We start from the raw sequence: 26,840 nt of genomic DNA on the forward strand, positions 1-26,840 counted from the left end.
CTAGAACTGCCACTGCTAAATGTCAACCTCATGGTGGCACTAACAGGAAACGTTTGGGCCATTAACGGAGACAGTAGGATTCATCCTTTAGGGAATAAATGTTCAAAATGCAACAAAATCTGAACCATTGATTCCCACCATGATTTGTATAGAAACTCTTTTGTCTTTGTCAAACTGACACTGGTCAGGCAAAGACATAACAGTCTCTACAGCACCAGTGGGACTGAACTGACGACTCTTTAAAAAGATATAATATCACATGTTCCTTTATGTTAATCTCATCAGAGTGGAAACACCCAGTCTCAGCCCCTTAACAAAGCCTCCCCGGGGGGGTTCAGGTACACTGGCACTGGTTCAGGTGATCGGAGGAGGAGGAGGAGGAGGAGGAGGAGGAGGAGGAGGAGGAGGACGACGACACCACTATCTGCGGGTATGAAGCCCGTTGCAGACATCCACCTGCTCCCAGCACTGAGTGAAGCCACTTGGAGTGAGGGTCATTCATGCAAATGGAGCGTCTCCAGGTGTGGCAGTTCTTCTGCCTCACCGTCCTCGCCGGCGCCCAGAGCACCACGCACAGGTACACACACACACACACACACACACACACACACACACACACACAGGTAAAGTTACAGGTGCAGAGTCAGGGAGATCTCTGAAATGTCTGACGTCTATTTTCTGTCAAAAAAGATTTTTTTTCATGTTGTATCGAATGTTTACATGTTTAATGTATCTGTGGTGAACGTTTTCTTAAAATATGAGTACAAGTGACAAAACATCACTCACATATTGTTTCTTTGTGTGAATTTAGACAAACCATCACATGTAAAATGTCCCGTCAATGTAAAAAAAAAAGGAGTTTGGTGTTAAATATAAACTAAAAGAGAAAGTAAATAACACCTTTTGATGCTCAGGATCTCAAAATTTTGCACAACAATATTCAACAACATAAGATCTCATAACAATCCCAATGTATTTATTTCAAAATGTATGATTTCATGGAGGTTTGACACAGTTACACTGTTTTTGGCACATGCTTTTGTCTGATTTACAGTGGACTTTTGTGCACAAACATCACTTGAGTCTTTTTTTGATGATTTTCCACTAAATATAAATTTTTAGTTAAGATGATTAGGATGTGTTATCATTAACATCTTTGGGCTCATCTTGACCATTTTGACCATCTGATTTTACTCACCCTACCAGTGCTGTTCCTGTTCCAACCAAGAAGCCTTTTAATTAAACAGAAGGGAGGAAATTGTGCTTTTGTCCAGGACTATTTTTAACGGTCCATTAATCTGCAATTGGTGCTGTAGTGAAAACATGTGACAGCAGGACAGTGTGTGATTAAGTCAGAATAAACTGTGTATGTTTTTTTTATGACATTTGTTTGGGAAGATGAAAAAATATACAAGATCAGCAAACCTACACTCATAAGACAGTCCATCAGGAAAAATGATTTTTTTTTGTGATTTTTGCGTTATTTCACAAAATTGCATAAAAATCCTGCATACTCCATTGCATTTTTTAAGAAAACTTGCCACATAATTAATGATTTTTGCCTGCAACTATCACAAAAAAACTTCATTTTTCACTTCTTCACTTCAACTTCACTTCCCACAGGTTTCTCTACAGAGCCCCCCTTCAGGTTTCTCTATAGCGCCTCCCCTAAAGGTTTCTCTATAGCGCCTCCCCCCAACTGAAGCAGTTGTTTACATTGCGAGACCTGATATCACGGCATACTTCCCGGTGACAAGGGTCCATATCTCTGTTTATTTCACCCGGGGCTCTCTCAGCGTGGTTGTGTTTTTAACCCAACGTGCTTGGTTTCCCAGCCCCAACCCTCAGCCCTCCTACCTGCTGCTGGCCCCCAGAGTCCTGCGCCCTGGAGTCCCGACATCAGTGTCCGTCACCATCCTGACCGGCTCCTCCGTCAATGTGTCTGCCCGCATCGTTCAGGGCAACCAGACTGTGGCCTCAGAATTCACTACTGTCCAAGGAGGTAAAACCTGTTTGTGTGTCATCAACCAAGGACTCCTCTGATATAAATTACAACCCCCCCCCAATTCCAAGAAGTTGGAACATTGTGTAAATACCAACAGAATACCAACAGTGATTTAAGAATCCTTTTCAACCTACATTCGACTGAATACACTACAAAGATAAGATATTCAATATCCAAACTGATAAACTTTATTGTTTTTTGTGTGCAAATATTCACTCCTTTTGAGTTTGATGCCTGCAACATGTTCCAAAAAATGGGCGACAAAAGACCTGGACTGTAGAGGAGTGCTGAACACCTGTTTAGAGCATTCCACAGGTGAACAGGTTAATTGGTCCTGATTGGGTAAAAAAGTCGTTCACAAGCAACGGTCAGGGCGCGGGTCGCCTCTCTCTGAACTACTGCGTGAGTTAATAGTCCAACAGTGGTTTGTACTTTGCCATGTAATTAAAACTCTTTACTGTCAAACTCTTTTTTCAAAGGTTCAACCAGGCTGCTGACTCTACCAGCTGTAAGTATGACACGTCTTTATATTTCAGTTTTTAGCCTTGTTAGCGGCCAGTCGTCAGTTTCAAACCAGGTGTTTAGGAGTTGTCCATGTTCAAAAGATGATTGAGAAAGTGTAAGTAAATGATTACCACATGTACATTTATGCATGTATTTACACCATGGATGGACGGACAGACGGACAGACCAACAGACCGACAGACAGACAGACAGATAGACAGACAGATGGATAGATGGATAGTGGGACAGATAGATAGATATCTAAATATACACATCAACAATATCGACATTGATGTATTGAGTCAAGAATAAAGCCCTTCAGCCCTAATTGAAGGAACTTTCTTAATAAACTGGCAATGTGTTTTAAATCATCTATTGTTATTTATAAATATTTATGGTTATTTATTTTTTGGCTCTTTGATTTTTTAAGCCCTTTTAAACCTCAGCACTTATTTACTAATTTTAAATGGTATGTGTACTTTTTAACCTCAAAGGCTAGTAATTCAAATGTATTTTAGACTTTTTTCCTTTAACATTGGGATAGATTTTTTTCATATTGGGCCAGGGTATTTATTTTTATCATTCTATATTTTTTCATTTCTTTTGTAATCTCTTCAGGAGAAAGGCCGGGGCAGGTTTATATAACTGAACTTGTTTTTTTAAGGTTTTTAAGGTTTTTATTCACACCAGAGGTCCCCTTGTGCTCGTGCCCCTCACAATGCCCATCCCGGGTGTTTGCGTTCTAACCCTAATCTAACCCCTGCAGATCAGCGAGAGCGAGTCCAGCTACTGGCAGCCATACTACCTGGAGGTTAAAGGTCAAATGGGCAAGATCAAGGTATTCTCCAACTCAACACAGCTGCACTTTGAAGCCAAAGGCCTGTCCACCTTCATTCAGACAGACAAACTGACCTACATGCCGGGGCAGACGGTCAAGATCAGAGCGGTCTCCATTCACCCTGACGGGAAACCCTACGTCAGCCCTGTGGACATCATCATCAGAGTGAGTCCAACTTCAATACACAGCACAAAGTGACACATGTTAAAATGCTTGTCCATCTGCTGGCATGACACACCCTCATACTCTTTTATTACTCTATACTCTATCCTTACTGGCTAGTAGTCCTTAGTTTCTGTGCATGTGCGACTCCCTACAATGGTGGAACAGAAGTGAGATGTCTTACTCTGTAGCTAAAACAGAGAGCTCAACACACAGGGTGAAAAGAGGAGCTGCAGCAATGTCTAGGACAACAAATACTGTTTTTTGAAAATTCAAACCATGTAAATGTATTCTGATATAACCTCTAAATGTATTCATGAACTTGAAAATGAGCATAATATGAGCTCTTTAATTCAATTCAGTTTGTTTATAAAAGGTGCAAATTAATAAAACATATGCTTTTACATTGGTTAAAATTGACAGAATTTGCCAGAAGGCTATTTTTCATCCTCAGTTCCCTGCCCTCGATTTTTAAAAGACAAAAAGAAAGACGACACGACAACGCAGAGCTTAGCACAAAGCAAGACACAACACCAAAGCAAAAAGACGAGCACCAAAGCCAATAAATTGTTAATTAAATGATCTCCATTAGCTGATGCCTTAGCAGTCAGTGACCCTTCTTGGGGTCCACACTAGACACACAATACATACCATTACATCACAAACAACCCATGACAAGAAGATGTGTAAAATCCCATCAATATGCAATACACTTATCCATGCCCACATACAGTACATCAAATATACACGTACAAATGTACACATACACGTACATTTCGCTTAAAGGTGCAGTAGGCAAGGATGCACCAATCAGGAACAGGGGGTGTGTCTAAATGCATGGGGGGGAAGGTCATAGGAGACAGGATTGGGCTTTATTGGAAAGGAGGAGGGATTTAGAAGTTCTCGATGTTCAAATATTTTGGCTAAACCCTGCATCTTTACAATCCCACCTACAGCACCTTTAAAACAAGAGACCAAACCAACAGTAACTCAGCAACATTACTTTACAAATAACCCACAAGCTTTTTTGCATTAGACAAACATGTTTGTTTTAGATGAGCAAGTCCTGGGTACAACGGTATGACCATCACTATCAAATGTTTTAGCAATATATCAATGTTTTCACTTACTTTTTGTTATTTAGGATTGATAAAATTTCAGTTTCACTTTTTACAAGAGGATACATCTTTTGTTTTGCCCTGTTTATATGAATGAAGTAATGGTTTCCAGTCATTTGTTGGCAGCTCATTCTGTTACATAAAACATCCTGAGAAAAAGTTATCGTAAACTTAAAATCGTGAATGGTACGTTGAGCGTATCACTGACAGAACGTCTTCCAAACCAACATCGCAATGCAAAATGCTGAAATGGAAAATGTTTGTTGCTTGTCTGCAGCTCTGTCCTCCAGGGCAGAGCATCTTTAATGTCTCTTTTCACGTTGTACCTGATCCAGGATCCGAGGGGGGACTTGGTCAGACAGTGGCTGTCTCTGGACAGCTTCCTCGGGGTTGTGTCCCAAGAGTACCAGCTGTCTGAAAACCCGCCTCTGGGTGAATGGACCATCATTACTACAGTCGCTGTAAGTCGCTTACCTCTTACCCAGCATTAAGTCAGTCTCAGTGGTGAGTAAAACCAAAGCAGAGGAACAGACAGAGTGCTGTAGCCGAGCAGTATAATTACATATAGTTGTAATTATATCAGTGATTAATGGTTGGACTGTTGAGGCACAAGACCCCAAACGCGTTCATGACAAAAAAATGAGGGCAGGCTAAAGTTAGAAAAAAGGCCGCCACTTGTCCAAACGTTTGCAGCGTTAAAAAGCTAGTATATCTTGGCCTTTAAGGTGATGCTCAAACATCATAAAGACTTATCAAGACTAAAAGTCTACAGATTTACAAATGCCCCTTCTTGAGGAATGCTTACTCCACACTAAAAAAACAATCTGTTAGATTAATAAAAGAAACTATATAAAGTTTGTCTTGGAAGTGGAACCACAGCAACGGTCATGTTGTTACCTCAATGAAAAGGTTTATTTTCTGTGTGTTTTGCAGAATTTTTCAAGCGAGAAGCATTTCAACGTGGCTCGTTATGGTGCGTACCTTTTCTCTGACTTCACATCTTTATGTTAATATAACAAAATGTCTTGCAAAATACATTGCAATATTTGATTTTCTTTTTCATGCCTAAACCCCATTCATTGTGTGTGTTTGTTTGCAGTTCTGCCAAATTTTGAAGTTGTGATTAACGCTCCGGATGTCATATATAAAGAGGACACTCTGTGGGGCTCCGTCACAGCAAAGTGAGAACCTTTGTTTTTCATGGTTACATATTCTCAGTTTTAATACTTTGTAATTTTATAAGTTTGTTTCTTGTTTGGAGAATTATTTAAGATCATTGTGTTTCCATCCTCAGGTACATGTACGGAAAGCCTGTTAAGGGACACATGAATATAACGTTCCTCCGAAGTTTTTATGGTGTTAACGAGGCATATAACGAAGACAGAGAGGTGTGTCATTTTTATTCAAAGCTCATAATGTAATTTGGAAGCAGACTGAGGAAAATATTGATCGTAATCTGATTACAGTGAACATAAACATTATCTTGGGGTCATATAACACAAACCTGGTAGATGAATAAAAGAATAACAGGTCTATTAAGAATCACAGGATAAAACACGCACAGGTTTCTTATGTAAAATTGCGTTCATATCATGGTAAATGTATGTTATATTATTACCACACCTGCCCTTTTCTGTGTAAATGCTTAAGGTTTTTGTCCAAAAGATGTGTAACCTACTGCATCCAGCACTAACAAGAAGAGTACATTTAAAGAAAGTACAAATGTACAAATTACTTTGCTAGTTATTTGACTATTTTGTTTTATCATAAATACTTGGGAGTTTTTGGACTGTTAGACAAAATATAATTTTGAAGACTTGACATTTGAACTGGTTATTTATCATCACTGACTTTTTGCAGACCAAACCATAAACTAACAAATACTGTTTGAATAAAGAATGAATATGCATCTGGCATCACTGTTGCTTTGATTTAGATCAAAGGCAGCACAGACTTCATGTTTGACATTCCCAGCTCCTACTTCCCCATGAGCAAACGAGCTCTCAAGATGTTCTCCTTGGACGACTACATGGATGATCAGTATCTAATGATCGCTGTTAATGTGACTGAGCAGCTCACAGGTAATCCATTTTCACCTCCAGGCTAAACTTATTCATGGGCCTTTGTATGGATAAATCGGCAAGCATAGGACACTGAGGTCAAGTCCTCAGCATTTTTTTTCTGGGAATTTAGGATGATTTTATTCTCTACAAAGTAAATATCTCACAAAAATAGTGTTGTCCGGCAACCTTTACACGCAGAAACTCGAGGGAAGATAATTACAATTACAATCTTTTTTTTTCTTTCTTTTTTTTTTAAAAGCTTCTGCGTCCTCCTTGGCGACTAGTAGCTGTATGGAGGAAGGGTGGGGGTGCTATGCAATAGAGGGTGATACGGGAATCAATTGTCACTCAGATCCCATCCCGAGCCCACAAAAATACTCTTGGCATGTCTCGATCACTGCAAAATTAAACTGTGGATTAGACTGGGAATTTGAGGCGTTGACAATAGCACACTATCTTTGAGTCTTTGAGGAAATGAAACCAGAGCAAAATGAAGGAAGCTATTGAAACATATCATGTGTTGCACCATCAGTTTTTATTTAACATACTTTCTCACGGTATAAACTGCTCTACAGATTAGTGATTTACACATAGTTATGAGATGACAGAATCAATATTTCTTTTGAATTAACAGTTTCCTTCTTTTTCCACTAGTGACCAAGCTCGATTATTAATATGATAATACTGATGCTTCTCATATTTCAGGTCTCACATACAGCAGTACGGCAAAGGTGTTTTTGGCGAGGTACAGATATAAAGTTTCTTTTGATGGCTATTCCCAAATATTAAGGCCTTCTCTGAACTTCACTGCCAGGGTAAGGAAAGCAAATATTTTTATAGTTTAATGTACTTATAATGTTTTTTCGTGTTCATAACAAAAATAAAAAATATATGTGTATATATATATATATATATATATATATATATATATATATATATATATACAAATTAAGCTTGTTGAGTAAAATGTCTGTTTATAGTTGGGTTGAGTGCAAATTGCCCATTTGCTAACACCATCACATTAACATTACAAATGAATGTAAATAACCAAACACATTTCTTACATTTACATAAACTGGTATTTTCTGATAAAACGAGCAAAATTGATTCACAATGACAAGTTCTTATTACAAAGTACAAAAAGTGTCATCAACATATTGAATACCGACATCTGAGGACAACGGCCTCTTATTTCAGATTCTGTACGCTTCACAATAGATTTCACACACGGCTCTTTATTTTGACACAGGGTATTTCGAAAGCATCTTTTCAATAGTTTTCTTGTTGTAGCTAAAAATATCTACATACAACGATAAGCCCCTGACACCAGAGGATCAACAGAAGACTGTTAAAGTGTCAGTGATGCAACAAAAGCAAAGTCTGTGGAGTACGCGAATGGCTGAGGAGGAGGAAATGGTGCCTTGGCTACTAAACATGTCGGACCCTTCGAAAGATGTGCTTCCAGAGGAGATGCTGCCCAAAGAAATGGAATTTCATGTCCCTGCAGATGGAGTCATACCCCTCAACATTCAGCTCATGAATGAAACAGAAACACTCACGATTGACGTAAGATGATTTTTTTATCAACTTAAAAACTTGCCCCTTTAACCAGACTGCAAACTATCTTCTGGTTGCATAGTAAAAAATGACATGAGTAGGCTTAGACATGCCAGAATAAAAGATAAAATTGTTAAATTTACAGCTGCGTGTCACAGTTTCATTGACATTTGTTGGTACATTTTGTATATTTCCTATTGGTACAAACAACAAAAGTACATTAATGTACTAATACAATCTAAGGATGGCTATACTATTAATATTTAGCCTGGAATATGAACACAGTAGTCTTTTTTTTTTTTATAGAATTAATTTAAATGTAAAGTGGGGTATCATCCGCATAGAAGGATATTTCTGATGCCTCCTGGAGCTTAATTTTAAATCATCTGTAGGCATCAAAAAAGATATTCTGCAAGATTATTTGGCACCAGGAGAGAACACTGTGGGCTTTTTCACATTCATGTTATTTCTTTTTTTTTTTTCAGGCATATTTTGAGGACAGTCAAAACACTCTACAAGTCTTTCGAAGTTACACATCCCCCAGTGACTCCTACCTGCAGATCCAGAAACCCTCCGAGCCTTTAGCGGTAAATTTGAGGCTCTTCATAACATCTTTATTATATTGCTCCATCTAGTAGCATTGTGGAAATATGTTTTGGTCAACAGTTTTAAAAACCAGATGTGCATTTACTTTTTATTGTGTACTCACAGTCATTTAAGATGTCATGACACAATCTTGTCTTCCTTCAGGTAGGTTCACCCCTCCTGCTGCACATTGACAGGAATTTTAAAATGACTGAGATTCACTACATAGTGAGTACAATATTTTGACACTGAAAGATTCATTCATTTAATATATTGCATTTAATCGATTAATATTTTTATATAATTGTCCACTGCTTTAATTTAGAGGGACTTGCATGAAGTGGAACAGTAGAATAAACTTGACTTTCTCAAATTATTCGATTTGTATGATTTTTTCTTATTTTATAGCTTGTTCGCTGTTGCTATATTCTCATATATTTTAATTTATTTTGCAAAGTTTTAGTTTCTTCCAGTTTTTGTGTTTTTACAACTTAAGTAGCAGTTTGTGAGCATCCCTTCTTTAGCATTATATAACAAAAGTGCTTTATCAATAGAGTTTTATATTAAACAACGTTAGAAAGTCACAATTTGTCTGCCTGCTTGGTTTGGAGTTTGTCTGCCCCATAATGTCCAACAAAAACCAAAAAATGAATGCAGCTTTAAGTCTAAAATGTATAAAAGCATTAAGAATACATCTGTTTTCTGTGTGTTAAGGTGAAGTCCAAAGGCCAGGTGGTTTCTGCTGGGAAAAGCTCTGGTGTTGTAACTCTCGTCCCAGAAATCAGCTGGGCTCCTCTGGCCTGCGTCATCGTCTACTGTGTGTGTCCCAACGGAGAGATCGTCAACGACGCCATGCAGATACCCATCATCCAAACTTTAAAAAACCAGGTGATTTATTGTTTCACTTGTTTTCAATTTCTTTGCTTAATTAAAACAAGAAAGTGACATTTTAGTTTAGAGTATTGTGAGTATGACATGTTACCAAGGTGGCAAAGCCAGCACACAGAAAGGTGGAGCTAATGCTAACTAGCTTTACAGTTTTACAGGTTTTGTAAACCGTGACCCAATCAGAAGCTTGTGAAGGGTTTGGATAAAGGGGAAGTTGGAGGTTATCTTTGAGTCTACTACCTTGACAGAGCAGGGACCACCAGAAAGTCAATTTAATTTTATGTTTATGAAATATACTGCTATCTGGTAACCAAATGTATGCAAAAAAAGTCACGTAGGGGCGGCTGCTGTTCAGCGGTAGAGCGGTTGCCTGCCAATCGGAAGGTTTGTAGTTCATTCCCTGGCCCTGCAGTCCCATGTCAAAGTGTCCTTGGGCAAGATACTGAACTCCGAGTTGCGCCATCAGAGTGTAAATGAGTCTTTATCTGATGAGCAGGTGGCACCTTGTGTGGCAGCCTCGGCCACAGTGTGTGGATCTGTTTGAATGGGGAATGGTTCCTGTACTAAGTAAAAGTGCTTTGAGTAGTTGTTAAGACTAGAAAAGAGCTATGTACTGTACATATATAAAAACAGTCCATTTACTTTAAGGTGGTTTTTAATTGAAACACACCGTTAAGTCTTTGGAAGCGTTCCCATGCGTCTTTGGTAAATAAATTCATGCTTTTGTGTGGTTTTGCCGTTAGGTCTCTAAACTTATTTGTTTTGAATAAACAAAATTATAATTTGAACAAAAAATGTAATAATTCTCTACAAAATAGAGACAGCACATTTATGAAATAAACTGCAATCTTGTAACCAACTTGAATGGAAAAGAGATCATGTCATCAGTATTCTGGTTTGTCTGGTGTGAGATAGAAAACTCACTTTAAAGGGGCACTATGCAGTTTTGGCCATTTCTCCGCTTTTTGCCGGCAGATTTTTTTATAGAGCCCCCCCACAGCTTCGGAATAGATATTACTTGTATCTGATTCCTCGCCTAGTCAGTCTGCCGTTTCCTCTTTCTCTGTTCCTCCAAACAATGCTTTCCTAGCTTTCTGCTTCTCTTTTGCTGGCTCAGCCATGCCGATACCTTATTTTGGGCAAAAATGAAATAATTCACTACTTTTGCAAACCAGTTTCTTGTGAGAAAAAAAATGGCTACGTTGCTCAATTTAATGTCTGCTGGTGTACAGAGGTCTAAAGTGGGGATTTGATGGTGGTTTATGATTGGCAGGTGTCTCTGAGCTGGAGTGACACGACGCCGCGGCCAGCTGACAAGGTCACACTGAGGGTCGCGGTGTCGGAGCCAGCCTCTCTGGTCGGCATCCTGGTGGTCGACAAGGCGACCGAGTGGAAGAGATCACACAATGACATCACCAAGGAAACGGTGAGAACAATGCCCGGATCTTTGTTCATATCCTTCAACTTTTTCTCCAGTTTGATATGATTTATCGATTGAACACATGTGAAACAACAACAACCATAATACATATATTTACGAAACATAAGATAAACAAATGTGCACAGGAAACCCAGAAAACCCTCAAAAGAGACTCATCTTAAAGCTTGTTTTGTTCAGACAGTTAAGTGTCACATGTTGGCTTTGTCATTTACAGTCTATCGTGTGATGTGTGAATACGAAAAGCTCCCATATCTCCCCAGTGTCCTCTCCGGTTTAATATTTTCCAACAGTTTTAAGGTTAAATGTCCAGCCCTAACCTCCTCAGCAGGTATTTCTATGAAACACAATCTGCTACCCCCGTCCCAGTATTGGTTTAATGCAAACTGAGGTGCTTAATTTTTTTTTTGCTCTCTGTCAAACTGGTTTTAAACAATAAGTGCTCTTTTCTGTTTTGTCGCTCTGGGGATATGCTGGTGTTGCTTTCACAGGTGCTGAAAGAGATGATGGAGTATGACGTTCCCACGGCCGACGCCTACTCTCACGCAATGACAATGGGAGATCCGTACTCCATCTTTGAGGTTAGCTTCCCCAGAGACACATCACATCTGTCTATTCTATCACTAAACCATTATATCTGTGTGTTCGATCAGCAGAGCGTTGTATTGACTGCAATCACACCTGATCATATTTCTGTCTCACCTAAAGTGAAACATTTTAAACTTCTTACCCTACTTTTAGTTGGTAAGTCTTTTTCAGCATATTGTAATCTTTACCCTTTGCCCTGCCATACATGATTGTGTGTATGCTGGCACACGGGAATATTTGTAATATCTTTGTAGATACAATATAATACAGAGTTTATTTGTATAGCACTTTTTATATGTATAAATGTAGCACAAAGTGCTACATGCAATACCCCCCCCCCCCATATTTAAGACAAACTGTATTTTCCCCATCATCACACAAACCCTTGGTCTTATTGTGATAATATGGTTGATCATGTCAATGTCAATTCTCTGCTGATGCACTTAATATATTAATCTGTTTTTTTTTTCTTGGTTTCTCCTACAATGTGGTGTGAAATTTGTATTTTTTTGTGCAGAAATGCAATCTTGTTGTGTTGACCGACGCCAGTTTACACAGGATGAACCATCCCCTGAGGCCTGAATTTTGTAAGTTTTAAAAATCAACAATAATCAAACGCTTGCTTTTTCTACCGTCACTGTTTTCACTGTGTAATGCTAATTCAGTTGACCCTTCTCTTCTTACACAGCAGGGGAGGGAATGCATCAATTGTTCCTGACAGACAAAATGGAGCAACAACAGGAGCCACGAGAGCGCTGGAACTTTCCAGAGACCTGGATATGGATGGACATGAACACAAGGTGAAGCCTCAGAAACATAGGCGTAATTTACTGGATGGATGGTGGATGGGGTGGGGGGGCTTACAACCACACCAATAATCAAAACTGGCAGGGTTAATGAAGTCAAAGTGTTTAAATGCTGTGGCAAACATTTGTTAAGATGTGCATCATTATTTAAGAAAACATCCCGAAACACGTAAATAATCTGCAGAAAGTTTTGAACAAGGCATCAGATTAATTCATTAATTAATAATATTTTCATAAATTAAGACATGTGCATGCAGGAAAAGAACAAAATGTTGCCGAAAAATTCTCCAGAATGCAGGAAATGAAGCGTCTCATGCTGAAAAAATCCAAGTGGACAACCCAGACACTCTGGTTAATGTTGAAACTTGCGTTTTTGCTAGAGGAAACACTGAAACAGCTAATCGGGTAATTGCCAAATATTGGTGCCGATAATTGATTTATTGGTTGCTCCCTAGTAAATACAGTATATGTTAATAATCAAATTTGTTTACCTTTGTTTTAATATATGTTTTTCCTATCCTTTTTGGCAGTAATTCAAAGTTATTGTCGATACCTCTGACTGTACCAGACAGCATCACAACCTGGACAGCCACCGCCTTCGTCATATCTGAGAACCTGGGCCTGGGCGTCGTAGAGAGGCCTGCAGAGGTATCAACCCTCACTTCAATAACTTTGGGCTTTTTCATTTAAACCTGTAACATGAAACAACAAACAAATTAATAACACAATAAAAGAAAGGAAAAAAACATAATATGAGCACTTTAAGTAAAAGTCTGTAAGAATCCTCGGGAACTTGAGTAAATGTACTTAGTTACATTCCACCACTGCCCAAAAGCAAATGTAGTATTAGCATCATAAAGTTTGGTCTAGCTCTTGTTTGGTCTCTGTAAAGGGTCCTAAGGTCCTAATCAAAACTAATAATCTGAATAAAATTGATTTGTGCATGTTCTGTTAGTTAGTCAATGAGAAAGTATCACGGGTCTGTGTAACCCCTCCTGCAGCTCACAGTGTTCCAGGAATTCTTCCTGTCCTTGAACCTGCCGGCCTACGTCATCCGAGGGGAGGAGCTGCTGCTGGAGATCATTCTGTTCAACTACCTCCCTCAGGACCTGGAGGTCAGTCTGCTGCTCCGCACGACCGTACACACTTTCATTTCACAGGAACTCTCTTAAAGGACAACTCTGGTGCAAAATGAACCTAGGGGTTAACAACACATAGGTACTGATGAGGCTATCCCATAAGCCTCGGCATGGATGGCATGTTGTTCTCAACGCGTAGCAAAAAGATTTTAAGTCCAGGCATTGATTGTCTCTCTTTGGGTGGTGTTCCCGTTCATTATAAAAGTAGAAAAATGGGTATTTCACATTAAATAGTACTTCACTCAGTCTGTCTGATTAATAATGTGCGGTGGCTTGCCGTCGATGGATTGGGCGCTCACGGCTACGGTAAGAATCGTGTGTTCCCCGCCATCCACACCTTCATCTCAGTGATTGCCACACCTGTAAATAAACCTTATGCCCAATGATGTGCCACACCTAGTGCAATATTCCCCCAAGTGGCTAAAATAAATAATAACTAAATTAACCTAACTAAAAGGTGGCTACAAATGGCTCCTACAGGTACCGAGTTGAAGTTCTTGGGGATATGTTCTCATGCTAACCGAATGGGACCAGTTTTAGGGCAAACCGCTAGTTAGCTTATAACGCTAGTTATTGGGGCACGAAAATGTAAAAATAAATCGCTGTTTCTATACTACTAACAAGGCTCAAACTTCCACGGTAGTATAATGAGGGTCCCTACATGTAAACTGAAGCATTGAGAACTTTGTAAGTGTACAGACAAAGTTCATAAAGACATTACCGTTTGGTAATGCAGGAAGGCGCCATCTTGGGAAAACAGTCATGACCTGTCAAACTACGTGCTTGTGCTATGTTACTGGTATGTTATTGAAGTATTTAAATTTTGACTTTCAATTCAAAGTTGTAAATATCTTAAAAACTATTTTACTACTAATGTTATTGTGGATATATTGAGTTACATTCTGACTATTGAGAATATATATTTGAAGAGAGTTATTCATGTCTTAAATGTAGTTACAGATAGGAGTGTGGATTGATTAAATGTAATCATTCTGAGTCTGATCCTGGAGTATATAGTTCCCTCGGCACCAGAATACAGCAGGTGTTGGATTACAAGCAACTGTGGTTCCCAGGGTTGGTGCGGTAGTGTCGGATAATATAGCCTGGGTTGCTATAATCTAATATGACCTCAGTATCATCCTATACAACTCTGCAATCACAAAGACGTGACCCAGTTTCTCTTTAACCTGCAAATCCTATATCTTCTTTTGTTTCCTTGTTTTGCTCTCTGTCAGGTCACAGTGATTATTGCCGGGAGCAGCACCTTTGAGTTTGTCATCCCGGACATTGAGGGGATGTCCATGGACGTTGTTCGCGATGTGTCTGTGGGGAGTCAGAACGTAGCGTCCGTCCTCGTTCCCATCAAGCCGCTGGTCCTCGGGATGATCCCTGTCTCTGTGAAAGCCATATCGGCCGCGGCGTCCGATTTCATCCGCAGGATGGTGCTCGTCAAGGTGACAATCATACCTGGGAAGTCATATCATTTAGAGCAATTGAAGTATTTGGTGGTACTTTAACAGTAAATAGCAAACATATGAAGATACACTTTTTTTTTTTCTTTTTGAGAAAGGTCAGATTATTTTGTGTAGCAGTAATGCGTTTCCTCTTCTTCTTTCCTAACCTGTTAATCCTCTAGAGCAGAATGTACCTGGATGGAAGGCCACGTGTCAAAATAAATGTTGATGTTGAAGAATATTGTACTTCTGAAAATTCATCGTAGATAAAGCTTACTCATGTAATTTAATAGGGACGTGTAACAGGACTTGTGCCTTATATTGCCAAAAAAATCAGATTAACTACATGTTGCACAAAATGGATGTTTCAGAGTCATTATGGTTAGTTTGTTACAGCACTTTCAAAGTAAGAGGAGGTTAGGCACGGGCATGTCAAATGCCATGGAGGGCCAAAACAAACGGGGCACAAATTTGGCCCCCAGGCCCGAAATTGCGCAGCCTTGATCAAGAGACTCCTTAAGACTCATATGGGTCATAGTAAAGTAGGGAGTCAGAGGTTCAGCGTCAACAGAACATTATCGGCAGTGAGTGTTGAAGCTGTCATATTGGGTTTGTACTTTTGTTTATGTGTTGCAGCGTTCATCTGTTGCGCCACTGTGACCAACCAAAACCTTGAAGTGGTTTTACAGCTCTGCCTTTTCCCAGAAAAAGTACTCACCACGTTTGTTTGTGAGTTTATTTCTGACTGCTGTTGATTCTGCAGGCCGAAGGACTCGAGCAGTCGTTCTCCGCCTCGCTGCTGTTTGAGCATCCTCCATTGGGGAATCCATTTTCCAGTCAAGTCGTCACGTTCAGCTTCCCGGCAGAGGTCGTGGAGGGCAGTGAGAGAGCTTCAGTGGCGGTTGTCGGTATGTAACCACCACCCTGAAAAACGTTGAGTCACGATCTTCCGTGAAACCCATTCAGATTCAGATCCCCTGATGTCTGATGCCTGTAAAACAGTCGATTCCTAACTAAGTTGGACAAAGCATCTCTGAAGAATCCAAATATTTATGTCACTACTCTGATGCGACATTGAAAAAAATCTTCTTATTCACTGCCTGATGTGATATTTAGGCTCAGTACACACTAACCCTTCTCCCCCATCATGTCTGGTTTGTCTGGTATTCATGGTGATGAAGGTGACATCCTGGGCCCGTCCATTAGTGGCCTGGGCTCTTTGATCCAGATGCCTTACGGCTGCGGGGAGCAGAACATGATCAACTTTGCACCAAACATCTACGTTCTGCAGTATCTGAGCGCTGTGGGACAGACGGACACAGAAACCACAGAAAGAGCAACAGGCTACATGAGGAACGGTAAACAGAGGACATTAAGTCACGTTAACATATTTAGAGGCAGGGGAAATTCCAGATTTTTTTTTTAAGTGGGATGGCATAGGTAATCCTAGAAGTCTGCTTAGAAATATAAGAAATGTTGGACTTTCTATAAGCTTAGCCTGCTATATTGTAAAAAAAAAACAATTTCACTGCTGGTTCCATGTATCACATTTTGGATAGTTGTCATGGAAACATGAATTGGTCATGTGACAAAGCCTGGAAGCCAAGTGACAGTACTCCTTGGTCCCCTGTTCATAGGGCTGAGTATCCTTCAAACCTTTTTGATACAGATAATAGTGACAACACTATAAATTACAGACTTGTTTTATTCTATAAAATATGCTTGAGCTGGGCAATATGGAGAAAATATCACAATATTTTTGACCAAGTACATCCATGTCAATATTGCGGCGATATTATAGGTGCTTTCACAAAAATACACGAAAACTACAAAAATGAGAGTTATGATAAATAATCATCAGTAGTGTGGATATAATGACTAAGTGGGAAAAGGCAAATAATTAAAAAGTTAAAACAGTCCGGTAAGTTCAGAAAATGACATCATTTTACTGCAATGCAGCCTTTAAAACCAGGAAAAAACTATTTATTGCGCAGCCCTAATTTATCCTATAAATTTCTTTGATACCGGTTCCTAAATGATACTTTTTTTTCTATACAAAATTGATCACATTTTTTTTTGTAAAATGTAATCTCACTAGCAAATGCAAGAAACATATGTCCTCACCTGCAATTGTTTTTCTGCCAATAATGCCACTTTTTTTCTTTTTTCCCCTCCCTGTTAAAGGAGTTTCTGCCAATAATACGTGTGTTTCTTTGAAAAATTGACACATGTCTATCGCTGCACTTATGTCAAGAACAGTCTATTGAGTAAAATAATCAGCTTTCATGTTTATTTTCATTGTCTGTCTGGTTTTTATTTGACTTCTGTATTCATGTCTGGAACTTTTATGCACATACTTTGCGGTTAACCTGACCGCTGTCTGTCTAATCTTCGATGTTCTCGCCAGGTTATGAGCAGGAGCTGTCCTTTCGGAGAGCAGACGGCTCCTTCAGTGCTTTTGGGGACCAGGACTCATCTGGAAGCACTTGGTGAGTTACCCATAGACAGTTAGGAGTTACCTAAAGTTATTTAAACCAAAAACAAAACAAAAAATCTGGCGATTTTCCGCAGGGTTGTGTGGTGTGTGGCGGCCCACTTGTGTGACATCCTGTTATGTACGAACAGAGCACAAGTAGACTTTATATTTTAAAAGTACTGTTTTCCGTCAGCTAGTTTATAGATTTTGACATTTCCGCCGCCCTTGAGGGCATCTCTGTTTTACAGGAGAGAGAGAAAAGAGACCAGCGAGTGCTTTGATCGTTGCAGAAAACATTCCGCTATTACACAAACTCCTGGGCAGTTTAAAACTTTGTGACAGCATTAGATGCATTGATGTTTCCTGTACAGGACTCTCACACTCACCTTAAACATATCTCAGCACACTGACGAGTCTATCTGGTTACATGATTGGCCACCGCCACGAAAAAAAGGGCTGAACAAAAACAGTCCATTTACATTTAACCCCATTTAAATGAATGGAAAGACTCATGTTTTGGCCGGACCTACAGACGGCCGACGCGGGCTGTCCGAACGCGGCCTTATTGAGTAGTTAATTCTGTACATGCAACAGGAACATGACTCCTCTTTAGAAACACTGACAAAAGAAATCTCTGCAGGCTCTCTGCGTTCGTGCTGAGGTGTTTCCTGCAGGCGCGGCCGTTCATCAGCATCGACGAACAAGTGCTGCAGGGAGCGGCGGCCTGGTTAGGAGACCGGCAGGACGCTGATGGGAGATACATTGAACCCGGTCGCGTCATCCACACCGAGCTCCAGGGAGGCCTGGACGGCCCCGTCTCCCTCACAGCCTACGTCCTCATCGCCCTGCTGGAAGACAGCAACATCAGGGTGAGAGCAAGCGTCCAACTTCCGGGTATGACAAGGGAAAGCCAATGAGGAAGCTCCTTAAACCTTCATTCTCTCTAATTGAATATAGGTGTGTATTTCAGGCCTGTGTGTAGAGATTACTAACAAAGTGTAAATGGTAATTTTCCCACTGGGGATCAATAAACAGTATATCCATTTTTTATTTTTTTAAGAATTTAAAGTAAAGGGCAACTCCACTGGCTCCAAAAAGAAGTCTGTTTCTACAGAAGTCTATGAGAAAATGAGCCTACTTCTCACTTAATTTATTACCTCAGTAAACATTTTCATGATGAGGTCATGGTTTCAATCGCTAGTTTAAAGGTTTCTTCAATACAGCATGATGTTCATTTGATAGATGATGGTCCTAGTTATTTTAAAATGCTTTAGGACCTGTTAATCAAGACAGAGACTTAGCGATGCTAACCATGCTCACGCTATGGACTTTAAAATAGACCTCAACTTGTTTTTGGCTGTTGTCTGTATTTTCATCTTTAAAAAACTCTGATCCTATCCACTATGTGTTTATATACTTTGTATATTTCAAAGATGTGGATGCTCAAAAATGTCTTGTTCAGCATTGTCAATCAAACTGCTAGCTCGCGCTAGCGTTAACTGGTAATGTCAGGGATAGTTTGCCGTTTAGTCTAAGGATGTTGGTCAATAAATGTCTAAGTTCATGCTTCATCTTGCTGCGACTGTGTGAGACGCTGTTCACCTCTGTCAGGTGAAGTACCACAGCCAGGTGTCTGCGGCCCTGATGTTCCTGGAGACCCGCCTGGCTCTTGGGGTGTCCAGTAACTATAGCCTCAGCCTGCTCACCTACGCTCTGGCTCTGTCTGGAAGCCCCAGCGCCGGCGCCGCGATCAGCCAGCTGATTGGACGAGCTGAGATGAGAGGTGTGTGTGTGTGTGTGTGTGTGTGTGTGTGTGTGTGTGTGTGTGTGTGTGTGTGTGTGTGTGTGTGTGTGTGTGTGTGTGTGTGTGTGTGTGTGTGTGTGTGTGTGTGTGTGTGTGTGAGGGCTGAGAAGATTTCTGAAATTCTCTGTAATGTACTTAAGTACAATTTTGAAATAATTTACTTGAGTATTTTCCATTTTATGCTACTCCATACTTTACTGCACTATGTATTTTCACATCTTTAGTTAATAGCTACTTTGAAGAATCACATTAAAAAATATAATGAATAAAGTACATTTTTATGGATAAAGCTAGTCCTGCATTCAAAATTTTTATTAATATATATTTTAATTATTGATGCATTAATGTGTTGATCACTATAATGTTGCAGCTGGTAAAGATGGAGCTTATTTAATTCACTTTTATATTCAGCTGGGTAGAAATCCCCAATAAATAAATAAATATTAAAATAAATAAATATGATTCTTAAGCTATTAGACAACACACCATTATTTATCTGTTGATTATGCCTTGTGTCATTAGTCTAAATTTGCAAAGTAACTTAAGTTATAGAATTAATGTAGTGAAGTAAAAACAACAATATTTGCCTCCTTTTTTTATATTCCATAAAAATCTCCTCGTACTCTACTCTGTGAGTAGATGGCGTGCCGATGTGGTCTTCCCCAGACGGTGGCCTGTCGTCGTCATGGCAGCCACGCTCCGCAGACATTGAGATGGTGTCGTACCTGCTGCTCGCCCAACACAAACAGGGCAACGTCACGCAGGCTCTCAGCCTCATGAAGTGGCTCAGCCAACAGCGGAACCCAGACGGAGGATTCGGGAGCACTCAGGTGAGATTCTGATATTCAGAAAAGACCATAAACCTACAATGAATGTTTCCACTAACAAACAGTATTATGTGTGCATCACAGTAAACCCATCAATGAGCCACGCTGTTGCGCTGACTGTCATGTTCCTTCATCACCATGGACACGCACACTTTAGTTCATTTTAACTCAACAGCACATCGGGATAAAATGAATTAATCGTGCATCTCATATAGACTTTCCAAATGTTATCAGACCAGATGGATCAAATTCTGATAGTGAAACAAGTCATTTCTGAGGGGGTTGTGCCACTCAAAAAAATGTATCCACTGATTTACAGTTTTCACCATATTAGTTTTTGGGGAAAAGGATTTTTGGCATCACATTACGGACACAGAAGTTGAAATTTCACTGTTTGGATACTATGTTCAATTGCTCAAATTCAAAGCCCAACCATTCGTACATAAAGCTATGAAAAGTAATGCACTGTAATTTGTATATATTCCACGTATTTATGACTGTATGCACCACATTGACAGTTTCTGTACAAGAGCATGAAGATCTGCGTAGGGAGGAGGTCGAAAAGCCCTGTGTGGGTCACACAGGGCTTTCAAGCGGAATTCCCGCCAACCTGGTAATTTAAAACAAAAAACCTTTTATCAAGGTTGTGGTCGTCTTATTCGACCCTTTTGTGGCTTACCCCCAAAGACTTTGTCACTTTTTCAATGTTTGTCCACTTTTTCTGAGCCTTTTGAAATTTTTCTTTACCAATTCTTTTTTTTCTTTTTCGAGTACCCGACTTATAGTCACTTTTTTGTTGGCTAAATCTTAACTGTAAAGACCGCTAAAGTTAACTGTCACGTGACTGACCGGCAGTCACCTGATTCCGTATCACTTTTAGTACAATACCATACAAACCCATTCATGAGAATGAGTTTCTAGGGGAGAAACCAAATTCCTCTTTTGGATCTCAAGCTGAAAATGTTGCTTTAAAGGATTTAAGGCTCAGTCTGAAGTTGAAGACAATCATAAAGTGCATTAATGCAAAAAGAGAAATTCCCTTCAGCAGGAGTCTGTGGTTTGTGTCACATCGGCATGAGACTGTGGCCGTCTGGGCATGTGGCGACGACAGGACAATTAACCCTGCAGCACGCATGGACACACACACAGACATACATGCTGCCTCAGTGGCTCCAAATACAGTACATTGAAAACAGCTTTTTCTCAGGCTTTGTCAGCCTCAGATGACTCTATTTGTTTACAAGAACAGATGTAAAGGCAGACATGAACACACTCGCAAAACGACACGTACACATCTGTAAACAGGAATTCAGCGGCGACTATCAAAGCAAGTCTATCAGCAACTGGACTGTAACAGAATGTTTCGGAGCAGATGTACAGTATGACTCCTGACTCGTGTTTCCTCTCTTAGGACACGGTCGTGGCTCTGCAGGCCTTGTCCATGTTTGCAGCACACGGCGGCTCTCACGACTTTAACCTCATCATCAGAGTGAACGCCGACCCTTCGACCACCGCCGCCTTCTTCCACATCGTCCAGGACAACTACCTGCTGCACCAGAGCAAGCAGGTGCACAGAGACCTGTCACATTTATCAGAAACAAACGCCGATTAGAAGATGATCTGTTTGCAGTAATGATTCAGCACCCGTTGATTATCAGAAAATTTGAAGAACCAATGAGAGCTCAGGTCAAACAGAGGGGGTGCAGATGTGTTATTTTTTGCCTTAACCTAGAATAGGTTTACATGCTTTCATGTTAAAAAACATGATCTTTCTCATAATGCCTATTGGTCCAGCTTCTCTTCCTGAAACACTTTAGTTGTGTTGGAAACCATTACCTAACTCACTCACCATTCCCTATATAGTGTTATTTAAAGTGCTCATATTATGGGGGGAAAAAATCCCTTTTTTCTGGGATTTGGGGTGTTATTTTGTGTCTGTTGTGCTTCCACACACAAACATACTTGAAAAAAAAAACCTACCCATGCGATTTTGGTACAAAGATGAAACAGAGACCTCAACACACAGGGTGAAAAGAGGAGCTGCAGCAATCGCAGTAAAACAAAAATATGGTGTTTTTGGAAAATTCAACCATGTGAACATAAATACTATTATGAACCTAATAATGAGCATAATATGAGCACTTTCAACTGTCCTTATTTTTGGTGCTTAAAGAAAGAGAAACATAACGGGGTCATTAAAATCAGTCACACTTTCCACCCCTAAGCCGGTCATTTCACCTCATGTTGGAGCAGAAAATAAAGGCCAAACTGATCTGCAGGTAATCTGTTGCATGTCGATCCGTTTCAGATTGAACCAAAGAAGGAGCTGAACCTGAGGGTGTCTGCAGAAGGTCGTGGACTTGCCATGTTTCAGGTACCGCCACAGAAACAACAAATAAACTTTATTCTTGTCACATAAACAGCGGGGCTTTGAGTTGTCACCGCCTCATTTGCAAAAAATGGAGTTTCAGGCTAATTTATGCAAATCAGGGGCGCAAATCTGGCTAGTACACACAGCATTCCTGGATGGGAGAAAATTGTCATCTGGTTTATCGGCAGTTCTTTAAACCAATCACAAGCGTCATGGACGGTGGCTCTGCAAAATAACCTTGGGAAGTAAAACTCAGATTGGACAGATGGTCTAGCTAGCTGTCTGGAGCTAACCTCCGTTTTGTTTGACAATACAAGAACTGACGTCACCCACCGTCACTTAGAGAACATTTAAGATGCTCAGTCTTTGTTGAAAACCATCTGATTATTTTTTCCTTCCCGTGAACGCACCTCTTCCTCCGCCTCAGCTGAACGTGTTTTACAACATCAGGAACGAGGGGCTGATGAGGAGGCGGCGAGACGCCGGCGAGCGTGAGGCCTTTAATCTGGACGTCAAGCTGTTTGACACGGCGATGGTCTCGCATCTGTACATCTGTAGCAGGTGAGCAGGTTTCTCTCTTCACATTACATAACAATAGCATAACAATCAACAGCATGCCGTGGGATGTCTTTCAAAACATTTATTAAACCGCTTTACAAAACCATAAAACACAATGTGTCACATCAAATTCAGTGTGTTCACTCAAAAGGGATAACTGCAAATGGGTAGGCACTTTTAATGACGTTTTGAACATGTTTAAAATCTAAAAACATGTTTAAAACATGCCCTGTTAAAGCCTGTTTGGTGCTAACTCTAGCAGGAGGATAACTTGGTGTAGACAGCACCGATTGGTTTCATTTTTCTTTCTACTGGCAGCAGTCCACATTAAAAAACAGCAAAGCTACATGTTGAAATTGACTGGAATTCTTCTTTAAATGTTGGCATATTTTTTTTTCTTCAACTGATGTAATTTGGTTTTGTAACGTTGTCCTGCAGTCTGTCAGAGGATCTGGGTCTGACAGCGACGGGCATGGCCATCATGGAGGTGGGTCTCCTGAGCGGCTTCCGCCTGATGCCAGATGGCGTCCCCATCGACCAGGTCATCAAGAAAGTGGAGACGCTGCCGGGGAAAGTGGTCCTGTACTTGGACTCTGTAAGCTCGGCTGAAAACATCCTGGATCACAGACACACGGTCTGAGCCGGGTGGTCGAAGACTATAACATGTGAATGTGTTTCCAGGTGACGACGGACGAGATGTGTATACGGATTCCTCTGATTGTGGAGTTTAAAGTCGCCAAAGTCCAGGAGGCCAACGTTGTCATCTATGATTATTATGAACCAAGTAAGAAGTTTCACAATCATCTCCATTTGCACTTTTACATGGTTTTATATACTACTACCATATACACACACACACACACACACACTTCAATCACTTGTTTTCTAATGCTAAGCTAAATGTTGCTACACAATCAGAAACACAGAAAAGGTGGGTGGGGTGGAATTCAGGAAAGGGCCACAGGTCGGATTCAAACCCTGGGCCACTGCGGTAGGGGTTGAGGCCTGGTACAGGGGGTGCACGGTCTATCAGGTGAGTCAGCTGGGCGTACTGACCCAACCTTTGTTTTAAGCTGAGTTGCGTACACAGTACTGCACAAATAATTTCCTCTTGCTGGATAAAATTCTGAGCTGAACGCAAAAACTCTGACTTTTTACCTAATAAAAGAAGGGATGTTCAAAGTTTAAATGAATGTTTACACTAAAAGTAAGAAAACGCAGATGAAGCACAATTCAATCTGTAAGGTTAAGCATTGTCCAACAAATAGTGTATATTATAAGAGCCATTTCAAATTATTTTTTACTAACGATATTCAACAAATAACACCATAAACACCATTGGTATGGTGTCATAGAGTAAAGAAATGTTCAAATATGACACAAAGTGGCTAGTAAGTGACAGGGACAAACCTAACAGAGAACAGAAATTAAACGTAGAAAGACTCATGTTTATAATTGAGATGCTTCATGTCAGACGCATCAAACAGTGGCGGTTCTAGACCATTTCAAATATAGGGGGGCCAGGCCGGGCCCAGATGAGATTTTAGGGGTACCCAATATATTAAGCACAGGTTTTACAAACCACCAACCCTTTGCAGGTTTGGATCTACGAAAGACTAACTATATACATAGCAATAAACACAAGAACACTCATTCAGTGTTGACATATATATTGAAATATTAAAGTTGTATTGCCACAGTAAGTATACTTAAATGTAAAGTAAGAGACAGTGGGGGTCTGGGGCCTTGTTGTTGAGACTGACTGCAGAGAGGAAGAAACAGTTTTTATGGCGTGGGGGTTTTGGTCATGGTCCTGTATACACTTGATGATGTTGAACATTGACCTCTGACCTGTCCACCCTGTCTTGGTCAGGACGGAGGACGGTGAGAACGTACACGTCGGAGTGGAGGAGCCAGATGTCCGCCTGCTCCTTCTGCGGCATCGAGTGCAGTCAGTGCAGACAAGTCGACTATGACTATTATGACACCAGCGTGATGTCTAACAGCAGCCAAAGCCTCCCAATGCATGGGTTAACCCCGGCTCTGCTCCTCCTCCTCATCAGCATCCTTATGTAAATATGTCCAACAGATGTTCAGCGTTTGCAGATGAAGTTTACATATATTGTTTGACATGTTTTTTTTTCAATCATTTGTTTTAGTCATATCATTGTGTTGATTGCATCAATTCTACAACTTGAATCATTCACTGTGCATTTGAACACAGCCACTAAATACTGCTGAGCTCAATGTTTTTGTGTCATGGGAACATTTATTATACATACATGCATATCCAGGGAGATTCTCTTACATAAATAATCTTTTTATCATATGTGACCTTCTGGTTTCACTGTTAATCCTGCCTGCCACCTTGCATTAATTAAAATATGATGTGTGTTTTTAAGTGCACTTAAACGATGTATTAAGAGATGTATAAAAGTAATTGGACACTTTAAGCAAATCCAGTGTAGATTTCTGCCCTAGATTAAATGGGACTGTTACATTTGTATATCCATGATCTTCTGTTAAGTTTCTTCTCGTGTCTTCTGCCACGTTTTAGGGAAAAATATGTGATATGATTTCTATCTTTGTTGTTCGGCTTGGCTCAGGATAAACCTTTTGTGAAACATGAACAAACAATAAACGCTGTAGAACTTTATTTTATTATCTAGTTTGACAGTCATAACGGTAAAAGAACATATATAAACTAAAATAGATTTTCTTCGTGGCTAAATTACGTGGTAGAGGATCGGTGCTTAAACTCCAATACTTTCCGATACCGCTACCAGTATTTAAGGCAGTATCAGAATCTTTTCTGATGCTGGTATCGGAACATCTCTACTTCAAACTCATAAATCAAGACTGCTTAAAAAACAAACAAATGGAAACAGGACTGAAAACCTGACTTCCTTGGAAACAAATGGCCTGTTTTTTGTGTATGCAACACATATTTTATGTAAACTTATTCTGTAATCCGCTTTAAGTCTCTTTGTGATCCTTGACAGGGTCCTGACCCGGGAGGGGAACCAGCTGTGACAGAGGACAGTGGCCGCCTCACAGTGTAAAACATCCCCAAACAATCCATAGGAAAGACTTACTCAGTGCACAGTGACCTCGTAGTCACTTTACTCAAACTTTGACAAAATGAACGACCAAACATGAGCAGGAGATTCCGACAGGAACACCTCCCATAAATCTGCACACTAAAACAGCTATACTGCCTCGTGGTACAGAGGCACAATAAATCCCTTTCGACAATCACAGCAATGCAGGCATTAACGCTAAAGACTACTTCAAAAGATCCCGCCATGATGGATAGCTTGAACTTTCCAGTTGAGAAAAAGTGCAAGCTGAGACGAGAATATTTAAGGCACATGTGGACGGGAGGAGCAGGTGGGATCGATACCGCCGGCATTTCTCTGCCTTCGGGCGTTTTACGGCCCTCAGATGTCTGCCTCATTACAGCTTACCTCCAGTTGTGGTGCACAACGCCCGCAGCTCGCCTTTCACTCACAGTTCACACAGTTTGACATCATTCAACTGTATAACAGAGTAGTAGGTTGGAAATGGTGTGTACCTTTAACCCACGTTGTCCTCCCGGGTCAAAATAATTATTTTTGGCACTTGTTTCAAAACTGTTGGCACTTTTTTCCCATTACTAC

The 26,840-nt window shown here is 40.3% G+C and overlaps 1 protein-coding gene across 1 annotated transcript; it reads left to right on the forward strand.

The window, feature by feature from the left end:
- The first annotated feature begins 424 nt into the window (after positions 1–424).
- cd109 (CD109 molecule) lies at positions 425–25,685 on the forward strand. The gene is made up of 33 exons (XM_034899327.1): positions 425–577; positions 1,836–2,002; positions 2,485–2,513; positions 3,276–3,512; positions 4,963–5,088; positions 5,561–5,600; positions 5,727–5,808; positions 5,922–6,015; positions 6,564–6,708; positions 7,396–7,505; positions 7,981–8,256; positions 8,733–8,834; positions 8,998–9,060; positions 9,547–9,720; positions 10,994–11,146; positions 11,650–11,739; positions 12,264–12,333; positions 12,435–12,546; positions 13,083–13,200; positions 13,554–13,667; positions 14,927–15,145; positions 15,909–16,053; positions 16,327–16,503; positions 17,553–17,634; positions 18,262–18,490; positions 19,233–19,404; positions 20,065–20,255; positions 21,664–21,819; positions 22,561–22,626; positions 23,051–23,184; positions 23,620–23,776; positions 23,863–23,965; positions 25,055–25,685. Exons 1-33 carry the CDS (start codon positions 501–503, stop codon positions 25,255–25,257), a joined length of 4,413 nt encoding a protein of 1,470 aa, XP_034755218.1. The 5' UTR covers positions 425–500; the 3' UTR covers positions 25,258–25,685.
- The last annotated feature ends 1,155 nt before the right edge of the window (positions 25,686–26,840 follow it).

Source organism: Etheostoma cragini, chromosome 18, assembly GCF_013103735.1.
Source record: "Etheostoma cragini isolate CJK2018 chromosome 18, CSU_Ecrag_1.0, whole genome shotgun sequence".
Taxonomy (NCBI): domain Eukaryota; kingdom Metazoa; phylum Chordata; class Actinopteri; order Perciformes; family Percidae; genus Etheostoma; species Etheostoma cragini.

Excerpts from the sequence above, each read along its gene's own strand:
- cd109 (XM_034899327.1), top strand. The coding sequence starts at position 501 with ATGCAAATGGAGCGTCTCCAGGTGTGGCAGTTCTTCTGCCTCACCGTC. Across the intron at positions 5,809-5,921 it reads TGGGGCTCCGTCACAGCAAA|GTACATGTACGGAAAGCCTG; the intron begins GTGAGAACCTTT and ends TTCCATCCTCAG. Across the intron at positions 13,201-13,553 it reads TCGTAGAGAGGCCTGCAGAG|CTCACAGTGTTCCAGGAATT; the intron begins GTATCAACCCTC and ends CCCCTCCTGCAG.